Raw genomic sequence first — 14840 nt, 5'->3', positions numbered from 1 at the left:
TTATTGAAAAATGTTACTTTGATACTTTGTTTTTGGATTATGACATTTCAATTATGACTTGGATTATGACTTTTGGATTATGTATGAATTAAAAATCATCTTATGATGTTTGATTTATGATTATGCCTTCTGGTTATTACGAGATTTTTAAGTAAGTTTCGAAAATATCACAAAAGATGATATTATAACCTGGTAAAAACGGCGGCTAGAAACTGCCATTTTAAACACAAAAGATGCCATTATAACCTGGTAAAAACGGCGGCTAGAAACTGCCATTTTAACACAAAAGATGCCATTATAACCTGGTAAAAATGGCGGTTATAATGGTAAAAATGGCGGTTTCCAACCGCCATTTTAAACAGAAGTGATGTCACAACATCCTGGTAAAAACGGCGGTTACAGCCGCCATTTTAAACAATATAAAAAACTGCCGTTTTAACCATCAAAAAACCGCCGTAATATCCACAGGTTATTACGGCAATTTTCTGAAAACCGCCGTAATAACCAGAATGGCGCCCAGAATAATGGCATTTCTTGGAGGCGCCAGTTTTGGCCATAATGGCGGTTCTAACCGCCATAATTCCCCAAAATAACCGCCGTTTTAACTCTGTTTTTTTGTAGTGACTTAAGTAGTCATAGATTCTAATTGCACTATATTATGATCTCTAAAATTAAATTTTAAATATTATATTAGATCTTAGACCCTTTTCAGCTGTGATTCAGCAATTGCAGCGATGATCTTGCACTACTACTGTAACGAATTACCAAGGTCGATATTGTTGATAAAAACTTGAACAAAGCAATTGAGACCTTGGCTACCCATGATAAACAATTAAAGATGTGCGGAACAACCAAGTTTCATAAAAGCAAAAATATGACAGTAATAAAAGAGAGGAAAAGGCAAGTACAGTTACCATTGGAGAGTCAGTGGAAGCTTGGAAAGTTACAGTCAACGGTGTAGGTTAAATTGGACTTAAGAAAATCAGAGAGACAATAACCTTTAGAGGTTGGGTAACTTCAACTTCGACACCTGATGGGTCAACACCTGGCTCGGAGTAGCTTTGCGTTTCAGCTTGAGACTTCTAGCTACGCTTGGTAAATTTTGACTAAAAGAAGAAATAGATCATTAAATATGCACAATTTAAGTTGACTATCAAAGGTGAAGAATGTGAAAAGTACCTTAATAGGAGGAGTTGAATCAGATTTTTGTACTTTCTTAGGTTTTATGAGGATGTCGACAGCTCCCAGTTTTTTTGAAGACAAAGTAGCCTCACTCAATTGTCCTTTACCTTGACCCCTTTTGGACTTTGATTTCTTGGAGGTGGCTTCCTCATCTAATTCTCAGTTTTTCTCGACCAGTTTCAGGTTAGGAGCAACGCCCGCTAAGATCGTTGGTCGAGCAGATGGAACATAAAGAAATTATAAGGGAAGTGAGCATTTAAAAAAATTAAATATTTAGAAAAACATGGTACCTAGATGGCACTAGTTGTGTATCCTCTTCTTCACATGCTCCGTATAGTGGATTCAGAGGGAAAATCAGCTACAGGATACATGTATTCTGAAATTGATCGTGCTAAAAAAAAGATTAAAGATGCTTTTCAAAGTGTTGAAGTAAGATAATAAAACTAGTAATAAGTAAAATTTTTTTCAGTATTACCATTTAATTATTTACTAATTAGGTAATTGTCTAATTCATTATTTCGATGATCTTTTTAGTTATAAGCCTTTGTGGGATATTATTGATGCAAGATGGGACAAGCAACTCTTTAAGCCTTTGCATGTCGCAGGCTATTATTTGAATCCACAAATTCATTATAGTCCTAATTTTAAGGTTGAGTATGATGTTAAGAAAGGACTTTTATAATTGTTTGGATATACTTGTGGAAGAACCTGCACTCATTACAATTATTGATAGTCAACTTGAAAATTTCAAAGGTAAGGTTAAATTTTTTGATAGAGATGTAGCCAAGAATGCTCCCAAAACTAAAACATCTTCACAATGGTGGGATTCTTATGGAAATGAACATCCAAAACTTCAAAAATTTGCTATCCGTGTCTTGAGCTTGACTTGTAGACTTGTAGTTCATCGGGATGTGAGCATAATTGGAGTGTTTTTGAGATGGTAAACTTTTAATTTGATACTAATTTAGAAATTTATTTTCTAAAATTATAGAATTAGTTAATTATTCAATTCTATTATTTTTTAATTAGCATATGTATTTATTTTAAATAAATGCTAATAAATTTTGATATTATTAGGTTCACACGAAAAGGAGAAATCGTTTAAAGACAAGCACAATAATAAATGATGTTGTTTTTATGATGACCAATTTAAGATTAGTAAGGAAGAAGCCATCAAAAAATACTGCTGACTATAGTCTTAAAGACTTAGATTCAGATGAAGAATGGATTTTGGAAGATGAAAATATGATGAAAAATTTGAAAGAATTTGACACGCAAAATGATAATTATATTTAGCCCCTCAAGAAGATGGAGGTAAAGATGAGAGTCTTTTAATTGATTTGGAGATTTCTCTTCTTGATGATGATGTTTTCAATGAGCTTTTCAACTTTCTTCCTAATGAAAATCAAAATATTGGAGAACATGATGATCATGATGTTAATGAATTGTTCTAGTTTTTATAATTTTTTAGAATGATGTTATGTTATCTATTTTATGTTTGTGATGTTGCATATTAGACTTGTGGCTAATTTATATTTTTATCTTTAAACTTTACAAATGTTACATTTTATTATATATTTATGCTACTTTAGATTTATTTTATCATCATGTTATTATTTATAATATTTTTGTCAAATTTAAATTTTTATTTTTATTTAAATTACTTAATTTTTTCATATTATATTATTCCTATAATTGATATTAATAAATTTGTATATTTAGTAAAATCTTACGTTCCGTTTTACGATTTTACGTTCTACAAATTTTAATTATCTTTTCGATTTTACGTAAAACCTCCATTTTCGCTACCTTGTCAAACTTAAAAATTTTAATATGAGATTGAATTTTATATAATTTTTTTTTGTTATTTTTTCGCTACATTCCTACTGAATTGTTTTTTTTTTTTGTTATTTTTATATTATATATATATATAAATAATAAAAACAGAGTTTTGTTCATTAATTTTGTTTTTGACCTAAGAATTACATAAAAGGAATATAATAATATTCTATAAAATTATAACGTACTAATACTTTTAGTTAAAAAATTGTTACATATTTTTTATGATGAGTTCTTTTAAAAACAAATTATTAATTATTAATTATATATTAAAGGTACTTATACTTTTATAAAATATAAGATATAATTCTCAAAATAAAATTATAGTCAAAATATATTATTATGAGAAAATATAATTTAATTTTAATATATTATCAGTATAAAATAGTTTTACATGTGTATCTAATTATAATTTTAATATATACTTAATATTGAGTGTTTTTATTATATTTTAAAAATATTTTTAATTTTTTATTGTTACCAAAAATAAAGATACTTTAGTTAATGTTTTAAAAAATCAGAGATAATTTTAATAATTTACCTTTTCTTAAAACAAAATCATGGCCATCAGGCTGTCGTAAGAGTAAAATTTTATATATTTAATAATACTATTAGATTTAGGATCAATTTAGATAAGTCTATAAATAATTTTTTTTAATTTTTAATTTATAAAAAATTATAGTATTAATGTATGTTTGATATAATTTTTAAAATTAAATTATAATTTTTTAAAAATTTATTTAAATATTTATAAAAAAGTTAAAAAAATAATTTTTATTATAATAAAAAAATATTATTTTTTTAAAATAAATATTTTTAAAATTAAAAAATTAAACACAAAATAATTTATTTATAAATTATTTTTAATAAATATTTATTTTTTATTTTTTAAAAAAACCTTAATTAAGCTTAATTAAGTAATTAACTATTTGCTAATCAAAATATACGCAATACTAATATTTATAAATATCTTGCGCATATTTACAGCAACACAAGTTTTAATGCTCCTTAAAGGACTATTTTGACAAGTAATATGCAAGATGCTTCGACACTAATTTAACTTACATGTATAATCATGATTTTGATAATCGAATGGAATCAGTTAGTTTGACCTGATTAATCGAAAATTAATTATCAGCTCTATATGGTTCAAAATAAAAACTTGTTATTAATAAATTGGTCAACCACAAAAAAAAAAATTAAAAAAAATTGATGAAACTAACTTTGTAATTCGACCACACAAAGCTTTACATTTAAGATATAAAACAGATGTGGTGTGGTATTACGACTTCTAAAATAAAATATATAGATAATAGTATTGAAAAGGAGATAGTATACGAGAAATTTTGAAAAAAAGGTAAAACAAAAATCACAAAATAAAAGCGCAACGCTCAGAAAAACGAGATTACTTGCGTGCGAAAAAAGCTAAGGATCATAAGCATAACTAAAAAAAAAATAGGAATAGAAGATCAAGAATACAAAATAACAAGCTCCCAACTTAGCCTGCGAAATTAAGGTTGGCCGGAGGATATTTACATATATATAAACATAGCCCGAAGCCCAAAAATACATACATAAAATCCTAGTTCTCCATAAAACCTCTAAGAGGTGCAAAAACAAACATATGAGGAGAGTCCACACACACACGCACACGCACGCGCACGGGCACACGCACGCACGCGCACGCACGCACGCGCACACGCACGCACACACGCGCGCGCGCGCACACACATCAAAAGTAAGTCCCAAAACGAAAATACTTTGCTGCAGAAGCTCCAGATGCCTACCGAGGTGCCTCTCGACTTGCATCTAAAAAACAACAACACAGTATGGAATGAGAACCGGAGGTTCTTAGCATGGTAAAGGTGCCACGCACATAAGATATAAGGTCTTGAGAATGCCAGAGACAATCCTAGAATGCCGACACTCAGGTTATAAAACTTAAATAACTAAAACAGAAACCATGAATCAGGGTGGTTCTCTAAGGCTTTCTAAACTTAACCAATTCCTTAAATCTAACTAAAAACCTAACTAGAACCCTAAATCTCTTCGTCTTTCCTCCGTCTCCGATGAAAGTACAAGGACAAACAAGCAGACAATGACAAACACAGGTAGGATACAAGTAATACAAATAGCAAGTATAACAATTAGCATATTATAATCATTTAGGCCGTCCCAATCAAGGTACACTCAAACAAAATTATACAAATGCATATGATGAATGTCTATCCTACTGGACGTGAGCTCACGTGTCGGTTAACTGCCAGAATCCGACACACCCGGTAGCTAACCCGGATACCGTCTCTCGACTGCGCATCTCCAGGAGGCATAACATCGGGGGATTAGTGTCCTACCACCTTCTCCTGGAGGCATACACTAAGGGGTAATAAATTGGGGGATTAGTACCCTACCACCTTCCTCTAGTGAGGCCGTGCTATACCGGTCGAGGGATTTGTGCCCTACTACCTTGCAGACAGAGAGAGAAAGAATGTGAGGGAATATGTCGGGGGATTAGTGCCCTACCACATTCCTCACATCCCACAAAACACAATCACAAGGAATACGGGGAAAAAGATCGAGGGATTAGCGCCCTACTGCCTTCCCGCATCCAACACATCAAATATCGTCTCTATGTCTGGTAGCACGAATCCCATACCTTCGTACTATTGTACTAGCAAGTGCACTGGGTCGTCCAAGAAATACCTGAGCGAGTCAGGGTCGATCCCACGAGGATTGTGGTTTGAAGCAAGTTATGGTTATCCTGCAGGTCTTAGTCAGGTAGATCAGAAGGAGTCAAATTTAACGTGTTTTAATATTGTATAAATTACTCTTTATATCAAATAGAGTCAGTAATGGAAATAGAGAAAAAGAGTAATTAGAACTCAGAAGTCGTGTAAACTATGAAAGGAGAACAGTTAAGGGTTAGAGTTGCTTAGTCTTTCTGAATTAATGCTGGTAGTACTATCTTCTCTGCTTGTGAGTGATCTCTTCTATGGCAGGCTGTATGTGATCAACGCCATGGGCCATGGTCATTGATCTCCTTTGCTACAGATTGAACACCATTGGCCGTGGTCATCCAATCTGACGAAGAGTGAAGCATTAGCAAGTCATTCTCCTGGCGATCTTACTCAAAGCGCCACAGACAAGGTCAAATCTTCCGGATTAGAGAATGCTGCTTCTTTAGATTCTAGCCTCTACCACGGAGACCCTAATCTCCCCAGAAATTGGCTGAACTGGTGTCTCGAGAAGTCCCTAACGAAGTCGTAGATTAACCGTCTGAGAGATGTATAAACATAACTGTTGGCTCGTGCTTTCCAATCACGTATTCACACAAACCCAAGTAGACGCGGGTGTTTGTCAGGCACGTTCGTCTTAGTGTGATGAACAAAGTTAATTTGTCAGATCATCCTATTCACCATGATGAAGATCGGATATACATCTTAGAAACAGATCAAACACGGATCGGAGAAGAAATAGTAATACTTTTATCAATTCATAGGACCCAACAGGGCTCCTCCCCTCAACCTAGAAGGTTTAGAAACTCATACTGAAAGTAAAAACGTGTATGATGGTAAAGATGAAGTAAAAGTGTTCGAATAACATGAATAAAATCCCTTAAATACTAAACAATGACTAGTAAGGGTAAAACAGTCTATTTAGTGCTAAAATCCACTTCTGGAGGCCACTTGGTGAGTGTTTGGGTTGAGTTTTGATGAGATCTACGTGCTATAAGGCTCCTTGGGCATGGAACGCCAGCCAGGGGTCCTCTCTGGGCGTTTGTACATTGGTCTCTGCTCTTTGGGCGCTGGATGACTAGAAGGGGGCAGGAAGCTGGTGTTGGACGCCAGTTTTGGGCCTTCTAATCCGAAGCAAAGTATGAACTATTATATATTTCTGAAAAGTTGTGGAAGTCAGCTTTCCATAGCCATTAAGAACGCTCCATTTGGACTTCTGTAACTCCAGAAAAGCTTTTCCGAATGCAGGCATGTCAGATCTAGACAGCATCTGCAGTGCTTTCTCTGTCTCTGAATTAGACTTCTGCTCCAGCTCCTCAATTTCAGCCAGAAAATACCTGAAATTGTACAAAAACTCATAGTAGAATAAAAAAAATGTGAATTTAGCACTAAAACCTATAATAACTTAGTAAAAACTAAACAAAAACTACTAAAAACTATATGAAAATGATGTCAAAAAGCGTATAAAATATCTGCTCATCAATGTCCTTTTACTCTCAAAATTCATCATCATTATTCTTTTACATTCATTCATTATAACCAGGGTCTCATACATACATCTCATATCTTTGCATTTTTATACATATATAATTCATTATTTCAAATCTTACTTCACCCCCCAAGTTACCACCATTTCCTAACTCCATCTTATTACTAGACTTGCTACTATAATTTAGGGCTAAGAGAATGAAAATAGATGTTTAGAAATTTAAAATTAGGCTTAGAAACACAAAATCCAGTTTTGCTAAAATAGGAGCCACGTGTACGCGTGGGCCATGCGTATGCGTGGGCGTGAAAAACCCTTACTCGCGTATGCAAGCTCCCTGCTCGCGTACGCGTGAATCCCAACCCGAAAAGGTTGGTTGCGTCGCGAGCAGGTGGTCGCGTACTCAAATCCCAGGTCACGCGTACGCGTGGGCTACACGTACGCGTGAGTGTACGCTTTGTGAAAATTTTTAACTCAGCCTGAAAAAGTTGCAGAATTTCCATTTTCAATCCCAAACTTCCGATGCGCATAACTTTTCCGTTTTAAAATATTTTTCTTTCGTTCTTTAAATGACATAAACTTCACGAACCCAATTTTCATATAAAATATGTTTAAAATCATTTGGGGGTCCGAAAGCCGAGTTATGCCTCGCCGAAGTTCGGTCAAAAACCAAAGTTACACAAAACTTCAAAACGTCTACTTTCTTAAAAACCCAACTTCAATTTAACTTACCATACCCATGAATTCCCAACACAACACATTTTCCTCAACACCACAACAATCGCCATGTCTTACCATATCTCAAATCAACAATGTCATGCATCAATCTCTGAAATACATCAACAAAATCATAATTCACCTATCCTAAACATATACATTCATGTCATCAATCCATTAATCATTAATTCATCAATTTACATCTTAATATTATCATCAGTGGCAGTCACCCAGTCAAATACACAACTCATATCATAAATCATCACAAAGATACTAAGCATTAATCATTCCTTTACGTTCCAACCTATCCTATAGTCGTCTAGCCTAAGTTTTCACAGAACATTATATATTAAATACGCGAAACCTAAACCGTACCTTGGCCGATTTATACGTATTTTCCAAGGCAACCCACAAGCCTTCCTCACCACAAATTCAGCTTCCCAAGATTCCAATCAACTCCCTAATGCTTTCAATTTTCGCTTCTTATCTCATATATACATACACCTAACACAATTTTCACATATACATACCCAAATTGAATCCTCAACACACTAAATCAAAGAATTGACTAGGGTTAATGATCCTTACCGTGTATGTGCTTCAACTAAGCCAAAACTCACCAATTTCTCATGTCAATTTGATCCTAAAACATCAAATTAACCAAAATCTCAATACTCCAAACCTTGACATTATTCGAATTGAAGAGAAGAGAATATGAACTGGAAATATGATTTTCTCACCTTATAACTTACTGGGTTTTGTAGAGCTCGTCACTGCGGACGCGTGGTCGCAAGCGGTGCGGTAATTGAAACTCGGAGCAAGAAGTTATGTGAATTTAATCAAAGCCAAAGATTTTTAGTGAAGCAAAGTGTTCTTCCCCCTTTGCTGAAATGTTTTAGCGTGCTTGCATGCAAAGGGAAGGAAAGTGAGCAGAAGCTCATTAAATAGAATGGGTTGGTTGAACTTACGGGTCTGGTTCGGGATCCGATTTGATCGGTTCGGTCTGTTTAGTTTAATCTTGGGCCAAATTTTTTAAAATTTATATTAAAATTCTTGTTTTAATTAATTCTATCATATTTTATTATAAAATTTATATTTTTAATTTCTTTTATTAAGATTAATTTATTTATTAATTAATTATTCGTTAATTTTACGGAATTTATAAACTTAATTTTTAAATTCTAATGATAAATTAGTTTAAAATAATAAAATATAATTTTTTTAAAAATATATATATTATAGATAAATATATTATTTTATTATATTCAATTTATCTATATTAAATTTCAGTTGAACTCTTAAATTATTAAAATTCTTGCTCTACCAATTCAATGACTGATTTAGATATGATGCTTTATTCTGAATTGATTAATGAGCGATGACAAACTCACCTGAATTTTTTATTAAACAAAAAAAAAATTACAAAATATATTATCATAATTCATCATAGAGAAACAGGTTCAATTATCAAAGAACGAATTCGATTCTTTGCTGATGCATCAGGTGCTCCATGGGCATCTCCATATTGATACGTGCACTGAGAAATCCTACCAAGGTTCATTGCTGTTTCAATGAAAGATTTAGAGAATGGAGAATTGGTGACCCTATCTTTGTTCATTTTCTTCCATGTCTCATCTAGCACATTGTTTATGTATTTGTGTGCACATTCCTCACTTGCACCATTTTCCCTCATGTAGCATATAATAGAGCTTGCTGCTTCACCTCTTTGTAGCTCAGCCTATAAATCAACATGTAATGATAAAACATTAATTAAATTTTTCCAATAAAAATTAAATGAAAAAATGATTCTTTTGTTGAAAAACAAAAGTGTTATTTTCAAATTGAAGGAGATAAATTAATTCTTTTAAATTCATCAAATATACTATCTTAATAATATTTGTTTAAAACAGTGTGACGATGATATTAGTATGATTTTTACTTAATTTATTATTATGCCGCATTTTAAAAATCATTTCTAGTCAACTTGTTTAACACATGTTTGGTGGATGAATTTGGATCTTTTAAATTTTAAATTTTATTTTAAAAGATAAAGTGTAATCTCTTATAATTTATTTTATAGGTGGAATAAAAAAATATAAAAAAAACACTCAAATATAAAAAATTATATTTTATTTTCTCGAATAAAAATTTAAAATTAGAAAGATCTAAATTTATTTTACTATCTGCCGAAATTGTTGTAGTGAGCCAAATTAAATCACCTTAGAGGTTCCCAAATCATTGCAAAGTCGAAAAATAGTAGATGGTCCACGCAATAGGCCATGATAATTATGCAAGGAATCAAGTGCTTCTTTAGTGATGTTGTGATTCAATAAGAAATAGGCATGCGTTAATATAACAACACCAGACACTGACACCCAAGCATTATTGAGGTACTCCTCAAATTTTGGTATATTTTTCTCCTTGCACCACTTGGCTTCTATTAGGAATGCTTTCAACATATCTGACCACTGTAATTAAAAAACCATCACATACAACATTAATCAATTATTTTGATGTTATAACTACCCCAAAATAAAAAGTTAACAATTTGTTTCCGCTGATTCATAATAATAATTATTGCATGCACTTACTGTTCTGGTGAGGTAGGGAAGGATGTCAAGTCCTTGCTTGTAAAGGACATCATAGGCCAATTCGTTAACAGTGTTGAAGAGTGCTAGAAAGCAAATCCTCATGTAATCTGGTAGAACTTGAACTGCTTTAATGTCCCAACTGAAACATGTTATATTTTATTAGGTTAACTATATATATATACTAAAATCAATCCGTCACTAAGTATAAAAATATGTATTTAGTATTTTATAAAAAATAATTATATTACTACAAATAAGTTTGGTTATTGATCAATTACGTACAGATTTAATTTTTCTTTTATTACAAGTTCGATTATTTTGATAACTAACTAAAGTTGGAAAAATTATATGTAAACCAATATATATATTATTTTTTAATTTAATAATTAGCACCTAATTAATTAACAAGCAGCTACTTCAACAACTAACACTTTAAATAATAGAAAAATATAGGTAGACAATGAAAATACTAAGCAATGTGAACAATGGATATATCGGATGTTTATTTGTGTAAATGGTTATTCTAATATTAAAATTTAGGTGGATAATTTAGAGGTGTAGTATATTTTTATTTTATTAGAGGTTGTTCATATTATTCAAAAAAATTATTAGTTACTTAACATAACCCATAATATTATTCAATTAACAGCTTGAGCAATTGGTTATTTAAGAAAAGAATTGAAGAAGAAATAAATAACCTTTCTACAGCTGCGGTGAAAAGCTCAAGCTCATCCAAGGTCCCATAAACATCATAGACATCATCGATTATTGTAATGAAGGAAGTGACTTTGGTTAATCCTTTACGGAGATCACTGAAATGAGGCTCAAAGGCCATTCCAACGGTCCAAAAGAAACACTCCATTAACCTGTCTCTGCTGAAGCTTAACTTTGAGGCTACTCCCACTTGCTTCCACCATCTTCATATTATCATTACAAAATATTTAAGAGATAATGGGAAAATTAGTCTAATATAATTTAAAATTATTTTATGTTTCATTATCAATTATCGTTTATTTTATTTCATATTTTTTAATTACTGTTAGAATAATTAAATAATATTAAATAAAATAAATATATAATTATAAATATTAAATTAAATAAAATAATTTCTGAATATTATTTCCTTAATATTACTGTAATAAATTAATTATGAAAGTAACAAAAAATAGTGAAGTGGATGCTTTTAGCTAGGTTTGTGAGCACAAAAATAGATATAATTGATGCAAATCCTTATTGATTAGTTAGAAGCAAATAAACTAATTACCTTATGATTAGAAATATCATCATCAATATGAGATATGATATAGTACAAGAGTTTTTATGATTTAAAAGTGTATAGTTTAATTTTTGTTAAAAAAAATTAGTGTAAAGTGAATAAAAAGAGGGAAAAAAAATTATGTAAAAATTTACCCAAATTTTAAAAAAAAATTCTTGTATAAAAGTACATATTAAAAATTAACTATTCATATGCTTTTTTTTATAAGTTTAAACGATAGTAATTAGAGTTTGAATTATAGTTAAAAATTTTTAATTTCTTTTATAAAATAGCGTAGGTTTTTTTGATACGCATAATCAATCGAGATATATATTGCGAAAAAATTTTAAATGTTTTTATAATATATTTAATGCGTATTTTAAATTAATTACAATAATTTTTTATTTATAATGTTTAAAATTAAAAAATAAAAAATTATAGTTGTAATTATTTTTAATAGACATAATAAATATGTTTTAGAAAATTGTTAATTAAGTGTCATATATAAAAATCTAAGTATAAATAAAGTGATTATGTTAATTACCTTGAGATTTCTTGAAGGTCTTTTTGAAGTGTTGATTGAACAACGTTAAAATCTAATTTAGCTGCTTCAAGTAATATCCTATTTGAGTCTCTTCTTTTTTCATAAGCCTCAATGTACCATCTGGCTTCAAGTCTTTGGATTCTATGATGCAATGGAAGTTCCAATGCATGCTTCACTTGTTCTAAGAGGACATTATTCTCATCATTGATGATTGAGTTCTTAAGATGGAAGGTTGTGAATGATTTTGCCTCATCCAAGATTATTTCTCCTTCATAACCAAGAAATGATGCCTCGTATAGACTCAGCATCCCTTTCACGTCTTTGGTAAGGCCTTTCTTGAAGTTATTCTTCTTGTCCTTGAACTTCTCAAAAACATCTACATCATGATTATCAAACATGTTTCACTATCCATTGCTTTGTTGTTTTAAGCGTGACTAGTATAATATATAATATCACATCTCTAAATTTCAACTAAAAAAAAAATTAAAAACTCGTAATTTTAATTTATATTAACTAATACTTTTTAGTCAATAATACATATTTTTAATTTAATAATTCATCATCATATTTTTAGGAAATATTTTTAGATATTATTGACTAACTGTTAACCAAAAATAATAAATATATTAATATGTAAATTAAAAAATTACAGATACTTAATTTTTAAATTTTAAGAAGTAAATTAAAAGAATTACAGATACTTAGCTCTTTAAGTTATTAATATTAATTAATTTTTATTTTATAAATTTATTTTTAAATAATTATTTTTTGAAAATTTAATTTTGAAGATTTAAAATTTTAAAATTTGTTATTTAAAAAATTAATGTTTGAAAAAAAAAAAGTTTACTTTGGAGTTTTCTTTTATGATAAAGAAACTAATTCCAACTCCACATTCCACAATTTAATAATCAATCCTGTTAGGTGGTGTTACAAGAATTAGTTAATAACAAACCAATAAATATTTTAAATTGTATTTTATATTAATTAATTATTATTAATTAATAATTAATTAAATTTTATTTTTAAAAAATATATAATTAATAATTATTAATTATAATTATTTAAAATTAACTAATTAAAAGTTGTTTACTAATATTTTTCCTTTAATAATTAAATCTCCTATGTCTTATCACTAGAGAGAGAGAGAGAGAGAGAGAGAGAGAGAGAGAGAGAGAGAGAGAGAGAGAGAGAGAGAGAGAGAGAGAGAGAGAGAGGCAACAATATATATATATATACCTGGTGAGACATGATAGCCATATTCTCTTAGGAGGCTGAAGCTTAAAGCGGCTTGGTGCAGGTTATTCGTATTCACAAATTTGGCTCTATTAGACGCAAACCTATCAAGTGTTTCTTCTATTTCCTTCTCAAAGTGGTAACTCAGACCCAACCTCTTCACATCATTAACTAGATCCAGTTTATGCCATATCTCTCCATTATCTTCCTTCTGCTTTATCATTCTCCTAACTTTCTCTTTTAGATTCCCATTTAAATCTTCGTATATCGAATCCTGCATATACAAAGAGAAAGTCATGTTAATTTTTAAAAAATTCATTTTTCTTTTTTATTTAACCTGTTATGTCCTAAAAATTCTGTGGTTATGAAATTATTTATCTTAAAAATATAAATTAAATAATTATTTGTCTAACAGTTAATAATAATAATAAAGATGTACGTAAAAAATAAAGCATGTTTGATTATTACCGAATAATCATGCTTTAAGGACTGTAAAAAGTCGAAAGTCCAGAGGTTAGGCTGGTAATTTGCTGATTTTCTTGGAGGAACAACGGCTGTGGTTGTTGCCACGCATCGGATCCGAGAACTGTTAATAATTCTATGATTACTAATAAGAGGTTCCACTAGTTCGTTATGTTTGGCAAGATGAACATTTGAAATAATGGAGGAAGAAGAATTGAGTAACATGGTATTGAGTATTGACTAATGTCACTGTTATTATTATGGAAGCTAAGTTCGTATAAAGCTTAGTAATTGGGGTTTGTTTGGGAAATTAGTTGTGTTGGATCACATATATATACATAAATGAATTAACAAAGGTGAAAACTTTAGGAGCTCGTGTGAGAATTGAGAAATGCCACGTATATTAATATAAGATTCTTGTTTTCAACGTGTGGAGTTTATTCACTCAAACCCTCTCTCTCCCTCCCGCGCCTTTTTAATGTTTTACTTGTTTTTCTTTTCTTAAATTGTTAAAGAAAGTGATAGATAGTCTATTCTTAGCTTATCTACGTAATGAACTTGAATTACCATATTCATCTTGCAATTGGAATCTGCACTATGGTCACGCGGTGAAACAAATTAGCATACAAAACGTGAAATAATAATAATAATAATAATAATAATAATAATAATAATAATAATAATAATATTTATTAGTTATTATTTTTGTTTTTTTAATCTTTAGTAGAAATAATAAATTCCCTTTTTTTCTGTTCTCTTTTCTCCCAACTCATTTTAAAAATAAATTTTTTAATTT

At 30.3% G+C, this 14840-nt stretch overlaps 1 protein-coding gene and 1 pseudogene across 1 annotated transcript; one reads left to right on the top strand and one right to left on the bottom strand.

Annotated features, from left to right (window-relative positions):
- The first annotated feature begins 1476 nt into the window (after nt 1–1476).
- Nucleotides 1477–2478, top strand: LOC148569966 (uncharacterized; annotated as a pseudogene).
- Nucleotides 2479–9319: 6841 nt separating this feature from the next.
- On the bottom strand, nt 9320–14332 carry LOC107629942 (tricyclene synthase EBOS, chloroplastic). The gene is made up of 7 exons (XM_016332907.3): nt 14051–14332; nt 13586–13856; nt 12350–12725; nt 11249–11467; nt 10551–10689; nt 10179–10427; nt 9320–9697 (listed from the first exon to the last, which is right to left on the bottom strand). The coding sequence occupies exons 1-7, from the start codon at nt 14267–14269 to the stop codon at nt 9404–9406; spliced, it is 1767 nt and encodes a 588-aa protein (XP_016188393.1). The 5' UTR covers nt 14270–14332; the 3' UTR covers nt 9320–9403.
- Nucleotides 14333–14840: the final 508 nt, after the last annotated feature.

Source organism: Arachis ipaensis, chromosome B3 (genome assembly GCF_059453495.1).
Source record: "Arachis ipaensis isolate K30076 ecotype BB chromosome B3, ASM5945349v1, whole genome shotgun sequence".
NCBI lineage: Eukaryota > Viridiplantae > Streptophyta > Magnoliopsida > Fabales > Fabaceae > Arachis > Arachis ipaensis.
Note: the sequence above shows the minus strand (reverse complement) of the source record. Positions and strands in the feature narration are given on the sequence as shown.

Bases quoted from the DNA above. Each gene is read 5' to 3' on its own strand.
- LOC107629942 (XM_016332907.3), bottom strand. From the start codon at position 14,269: ATGTTACTCAATTCTTCTTCCTCCATTATTTCAAATGTTCATCTTGCC. The intron at 10,428-10,550 runs GTAAGTGCATGC...TTTTAATTACAG, and splicing joins TTCCCTACCTCACCAGAACA to TGGTCAGATATGTTGAAAGC. The intron at 9,698-10,178 runs GTGATTTAATTT...GTTGATTTATAG, and splicing joins ATGATTTGGGAACCTCTAAG to GCTGAGCTACAAAGAGGTGA.